Raw genomic sequence first — 7,249 nt, forward strand, 5'->3', positions numbered from 1 at the left:
ACGTAATTTTTCCCCAAGTTAAGAAATGTAATGCACAAAAATAATATTCGAGCTTTCAAAAATTTACCCGGTTGCCCGTAGGCCTTCCAAACATCATAACACTCGGGATTAAAAACATCGGAGGAAGGTTCAGTTAAAAACGAGTCGGAAACGAGTCGAAAACGAAATAGCGTCGCGAAAATTCGCGGTTATCCGCAGCGGCGGACGCACAGCGGACGCGTGCGTCCGAGCTGCGTCCGCTGGTTCGGCAAATGACGCCGAAAAACTGGGCGCCACGGACGCGCAGCGGACGCGCGTCCGGCCTCTCGGCCGTGACGCCGTAACTCTGGGCGTCGATGGACGCGCGTCCAAGGACGCGTCCATCCAAATTTTTGGTCAAACTTGTTTCTAACCATTCCTTTTCAGCAAATTTCAGCTTGGCGCAGTCCGAAAGATTGAGCCGGTAAAAATAGTTCCCGAACTCTTTTTCACTTGAAATTTTTATGGTAGAACCCCAACTTATAGTACTTGATGTCCATAAAAAGTTTTGGTCATTTTGATCCGCGAATAAACACAGAAAATTCCATTTTTGCCCTTGGCAGTGTGCTGTCCAGAATTTTTCTCTCTGGACCAGTTTTGGAAAAAAATTCGAAAACCATACTTATACTACTCCGATAATTATGAAATTTTATATGCAGGTTCTACACTTATAGAACTACATGTCTAAAAAAAATAGGATCAAAATACCTTACCAATATTTTCCAATAAATCTCGGAAGTTACTGCCAGAGACTATCTTGATTTTTTTTCAATATTTTCACAAGTATAAGCCTATATGGACATAAACACAACATATACATGCATAAATTAACTATGAACATGCATACCAAAAATTACTAAACATTAAAGTGTAGTTTCTTTGAGCCAACTTGTAGATCCATAAACTTAACACATAATTTTCACATAAAATTCCTAGTCACATAATTTACTAGCATTTGATCACCTTCAAGTGACTAAACCAACTTAAGGGATTCCTTACCTCTTTAGAAGAATTTTAAAACCGTAAGACTTGATGATCTCCTCTTTCGAGCCCTTCACCAAAGATCCTAAAAACAAACACCATAATAACAACATTTTCCTGCACCTTTTGTTTACACTTAAGTTCTAGGAAGGATTTAACCGAACAAAACCAAAGTCTTACCTACACTAGAGCACTTGAGTTGAAGAGATGCTTAGGAGTTCTTGATCACAAAGTGGAAGACTAAGCTTTTCTTTCTTCTTCCTTTTTCCCTTATGATTTTCGAACTTAGGAGTAGGAGAGAGGGGATGATGGTGAGTCTTGCTTGAAGATTAAGGAACAAGTGCAACATTCCCATACTTCCTATGACATGCCATTAATGCACTAACCATGTGGTAAATAGGAGTGCCACATGTCAACTCCCTATGGTGGCTCTTGAAGAACAAATATTTACTTTGCCAGTTTGGGGTTAAATCAGATGAAAGTTCGGAGGATTATAACTTAATTCGAGAAAATTCTAACACCAAAATTATCCTAAAAATAATCCCGTCGATAACCACTAAAATTGGGAATTTTTCGGTATCTCGCGAAATATAGGTACAAGGTCCGTAACAATTTTACCCCTTACAGTCCGTTTAAATTTTCACTTGAACTAACTAGAAGTTCAGGCTTAATCGTATCATACTTAATAATCTAATCTTTAGGAAAATTCGAACTGTATAAGCATCCTTTAACATTTTACGGTTCGTGACTGGTACGTAGATCGCAGCTTGTTAATAACTAGTCTCACTTATAAAAATCATTCTGAAGTACCGAGAGATCACCTCATAAATATTATAGCCTAAAAAAAATATTTTTCGAACCCTAACTTTTTCGGAAAAACCGAGGGGTTACAAGAATATTGAATACTGAGAATAAAAGTTGTAGTTATTTGACAAATTAGCTTACCTTTCAGCAATTGAAGTTACCAACAATTAACCCCAGCGCTTGTGATTGCAAAATATAAGAACCAGTAATGAATGTAACAAAATAAAAAATAGAAAAAATAAAACAAGAAAGAAAAAAAAAAGAAGATAAGAACAGTAAAAAAAAAAATTTAAAAAAAAAAAGTAAATATGTCACACTTTTATGGAGAATGGTGGTTCTTCCTATGTACATTGATGCTTTCACAAACAAAAAACTGTTGGTGGTGGTTAACTGGGTTTCTTCTTGTATTTATAGCCATAAAGAGAGAGACAGAGCTATTAGATATGAATGAATGGAAAACATTCATTATATTATATTCCATACATATTTGAATTCCATATATATTATTCCCTCTGTCCCATTTTATCTGTCTTATTTTCCTTTTTACTTTGTCGCAAAATGTTCCTCTTTTCAAAATTGAACATCACCATCATTCTACTTTTCCCAATCTACCCTTATGACTTTTGTTTTCTTTATTGTTTTTATTTCTAAAAGTGAAAAAGTTGGGGGCATAATTGGAAAACACATCACATTTACTTTAATTTCTTAAAAAGCGTGCAAAAAGCAAATGTGACACCCATTTCGGGGCGGAATTCCAATACCTATTTGTTTACAATTACATTTGTTTATTACCAATTACCAATTATCAATTATCAATTACCAATCATAATTCTATCATAATTTCTATTTCTAGCATAATAATAATAATAATAATAATAATAATAATAATAATAATAATAATAATAATAATAATAATAATTACCAATTAATAATAACAATAACAATTACCATTAATATTATTATTCTATATTAATAATTAATAATTACCATTACGATTATAATCAATAACAATTTATTATAATTACGATTTATTAATAAAAATAACAATTACCATTAATATTATTAACTATATTAATAATTAATAATTACCATTTGATCAATAAAAATTAGGAAAATGTACAAATAGCCATTGAACTATTTAGGGGATAACAATTAAGCCATCGAACCCCAATAAGCTCCAAATTCATGAACCTGTAAAAAAAAGAGCAATTAGCCTTTTAAAGAGGTTACCAACAGGTTTTTGCTGATTGGGATGTCATTGAGATGCCACGTGGATTTTTTTTTTTTTTTTTTATTATTTTCCTACTAAGCATTTGACAAAAAAAAAAAACAACAATTAAGGAAATAGGGGAAAGAAATCATTACAAAGCAAATCATAATCTACTTGGTCCTACGATCGAAGCTTGGTCATCCTCCCTAACTCTTCTCATTACAAAACAAATCATAATCTACTCATAAACTACTAACTAATCATCCCTTGGAGGCATTTTAGAAGGAGAAATTAAGGTTGTAGAGAGAAGGGATGGGGGCTGCTAGGGTTCTCAAATGGGAGAATGAACCATATTTATAGATGGGCAAAAAAAGGGCAAAATTGATACTTTTGTGTAGTAGAAAATCACAGATCTTGAGCATCTCGCGGCGTCGAACTGCTATAAAAGAAGATCTCAACCATTCTGTGAACTCTCGTCACAACAAAGCGAACTCTCGCCGAGGTGAGAGTATTGTATAACACAACTTCAACTTCTTAGCTGATTTATATATACTTCCAAATTTGATTTTGTGGTCTCATATAAAAGTTGTAGCCCTTTGAGTTGGCGTTCTAATGCCACTGAAATCTTCCCAGTTAACATTTCTACATCAAATTATGATCAAAATACTGAACATAGTTCATTTTGAGCAAAAATTGTAATTTTAAAATATTTTTCTTTAGTTTTGCAATGGTTTGACAACATCAAAAGAACTATCCAAAACACATCAAAAGTCATTCAAGTCATGCATTAAGCTATTCTTTAATTAAAATATAATAAATTTAATCATTTAAGCACAAAAATCATGAAGGCAAGCCAAGACTTAATAAATAAATATGAGCAAATTAAAGTGTGTTCATTTTATATATTATCACGTAATTAACTGGTTGAAACCAAGAAGCTAAGTTCAATAAATAATTACCACATGATGATCCTTGAATTATGCACTATTAGTTAGAAATGATGTTTATTTATGCGTGCTAAAAGTTGATGAATTTATTCCATCAATTTCTCTATTTTATACCGTCATAATTATTAGTAGAATTAAAAGAAAAATTAAAAATTTGGAGGTAGAAAAATGAGCAAATTAAGATACGGTCAGATACGGTGGGCTACCGGCTACGATCGGCGAATATCGTTGTCAAAATTAAAGTCTAATTGTTTTTTTTTTTAAAGAAAATTCTAATTGTTTAAAATTTAAAAGAGAAAGTATGTTGCACTATTTTAATGTACATTTCGGGTGAAACCTGTCTTGAATTGTAATTTTAAATGATTAATAACCACAAAGAGATAAATTAACTTAAGTTATTTATAGTTTATTGACTCAAATAAAAAAAGGTCAATAGACAATTCTTAGGTTGATTCTTGAATTATACACTATTAATTATAAATGATGTTTATTTGTGCGTGCTAAAAGTTGAAGAACCTGTTCCATCATTTTCTCCATTGTATATCATCATAAATAGAGAAGATAGCATTTTTAGTCCTGAATTGTTTTACTTTTAAAATTTTGATGTCTATAAGTTAATTTAAACAAATTTAGCCTTTCAATTGCTCAAAATGTTATACTCTTAATCTCTAGTGTTATATAATTGTGAAACTACATTAACATATGTGATTATTTTTATTATTTATAATTAATATTCTCATGGAGAGAGTGAAACTTTAGCGATAGATATTGATTCAAAATGACAAAATTAACCTCATAAAAAAGAGTTTGGTAATGAAATTTGATAATTATATAACAACATGGGTTAAAAGTGCAACATAATGCACAATTAAGAGACTGAATCTGTTCAAATCAATTTCCAAAAAGTGAAATAATATAAGTAGAATTAAAAGAAAAATTAAAAATTTGCAGGTAGAAAAATGAACAAATTTAATATATTTCTAATGTATCTAAGTAATTACAAGATCCATCAAGTTTTCAAAAGAATCCACAAAAGGGAGAAAAAGAATACTACTCCGATCCATATATGGTATTATATCATTATCATCATCATATCACGCGCCTTGTATGCCCATCTTCCCAAGCTTGATAAACTCCAAATCATTTTCCAACGGCGTCAAGTTCAAATCCAAGCACAAAACCCTCCGGCCGCCCGCCGCCGGAATCTTGACAACGCCCGGAACGCGATCCAACGGCGGAGACGACATCTCGCCGTTCATAACGACGGCTCTGTGCCTCCTCATGTGCCCTCCCAGAGCTTGCCCAATCCCAAACTCTTGCCCGCATATGGAGCACTCGTGCGTCTTCGGCTTCGGCGGCGAGCTGGGCGGCACCTCCCCCATCGCCGCCGTTCTCGGCCGTTTGTGGCTGGCCCGGTGGCCGCCCAGCGCTTGGAACGACGGGAACTGCCGGCTGCACGTCTTGCACTCGAAAACCCGGCCGCCACCGCCGCCGGCGTTTTGGCTCGTATTATTATCTCCTAGGCCGCCGGCGCCGGAAAGTAACATTAAGCAATTCGCCATGGATGTTAGGCTATCAAACTCTTCTTCTCTTGATCTTTTCATAGGAAGATTTACCATGTTTAAGGTTTCTTGACAATTGGAATAACAATGAGAAACGAGGTAGTGTGAATGTTCTGTCGGAATGAAGATCAGAGAAGATAATGGAATGGAGACACTATGTGGGATTGATAATTTATAGAGATATCTAGCCGTGTAGTATATAGTTTCATTTTGACTTTCTATAGTTGACTTTTTTTTTTTTTGTTGAATAAGAAATTAAACATTTTCTTTTGGGTTAAGTAAATGTAAATCTATGGTCATGCATATAAATAGTATTGTGGTTGATTCAATGGATATATATAATGATACTTAAATCAAAATTTTTGTGTAACAAATATAGATTATGGTTGGTTTACCTAGCTCCTGGTGGTCCTTTGCATTTAGGGTTACAAGGCGGGTTTACACAGTGTACATTCTTAGGTAGTGGTTGCAGATTTATCTCGTCATCCCAAATCTAGATTATGGTAATTTAGAATATATATATAGTTTAGTGATAATTACTAAATCACTACCAGAAAAATTAAATTTACCAATAGAAGCCAATGCTCTTATGGTCAGGTGACATGTAGTGATTCTCTCAAATGGAAAGTTTGGAATCTGTAACTATTTAATTTACCAACAGATTTTTGTCAAAAAAATATTGAAATTCGATTTGTAGATACTTCAGTTGTAACTATTTAATTAAGTCGTTGCTAATTCTATTGGTACTTTGTAGTTTTATGCTAGTGAAGTAAATATAAGTATCTAGCTAGTATAATATAAGATAAGATAGGAGACAATTCTTTTCTACGTTTGAGACTATTCAAAGAATTATGTTATGGAATATTAGGTTTGAATTTGGAAGTGTCATTAGTATGAGGTTAGTTGGATATTGGCTTTGCGAAAACCCCGTTAGTAGCGGTAGGTGTATAGATATATATATGTGAAGCAGAAGTACGTAAGAAATGAAAATAGTTATTAGTCCTTTTTTTTTTTTTTGAACAACAACAAATAATTTATTTTGTCACAAAAAAAAAAACAAATAATTTATTTTTTTTTAAATTTGTTTTGTTATTAAGGGTTCGATCCTTGGCTTTGGGTATGGAGCAGTCTTAAATCTCCAGGCCAGCTATCCCACCCAATAGAGGTGCCTACAATCCAGGGAGGAGATTAATTAGTCACTGTATCCGACGATGGAAACCCTGGACTACACCTAAAAAAAAATTAAAAACATGCACAACAAATAAACATAATTTTTTTTCTATTCTCTAATTTTTAGGGGAAAAAACCACTAATATTTTCATTTTTATATCGGATGATGAAGAGACAGTCAATTTGGGGTTGGTAAGGAGTACGTGAGAGTTTTCATTAAAGGACAACTCGTAACGGTGTAGAAGAAGCTAGGAACGTAACAGTTGGTTGGTTGAGTTGAATTATATGTACAACTGTATGTGTGGTGGTTAAACAACACTAAACTAATATGTTTTAACTAACAGGCGGCTAGTCAACAACTCACCATGATGCATTTGCATACGTTGTACCTTGCTTCTACATATATATGCCCATGTAAAAAGTCCAACATATACTAAGCTCTATACACTACTAGTCTAAAGAGATTATTTCAAAAAGTAATACCTCATGGTGCAATTAAATCATAAAAAATAAATTGTATTGTAACTTATTGCTATTAATTATATTAATTGTCTACA

The 7,249-nt window shown here is 33.2% G+C and overlaps 1 protein-coding gene across 1 annotated transcript; it reads right to left on the bottom strand.

Moving 5' to 3' along the window:
* Positions 1-4,919: 4,919 nt before the first annotated feature.
* On the bottom strand, positions 4,920-5,631 carry LOC116021103 (zinc finger protein ZAT11-like). Its single transcript, XM_031261713.1, has one exon. The coding sequence runs from the start codon at positions 5,577-5,579 to the stop codon at positions 5,055-5,057; it is 525 nt and encodes a 174-aa protein (XP_031117573.1). The 5' UTR covers positions 5,580-5,631; the 3' UTR covers positions 4,920-5,054.
* Positions 5,632-7,249: the final 1,618 nt, after the last annotated feature.

The sequence above is a fragment of the Ipomoea triloba genome, chromosome 5 (genome assembly GCF_003576645.1).
Source record: "Ipomoea triloba cultivar NCNSP0323 chromosome 5, ASM357664v1".
In the NCBI taxonomy this organism is placed as follows: Eukaryota; Viridiplantae; Streptophyta; class Magnoliopsida; order Solanales; family Convolvulaceae; genus Ipomoea; species Ipomoea triloba.

Bases quoted from the DNA above. Each gene is read 5' to 3' on its own strand.
- LOC116021103 (XM_031261713.1), bottom strand. From the start codon at position 5,579: ATGGTAAATCTTCCTATGAAAAGATCAAGAGAAGAAGAGTTTGATAGC.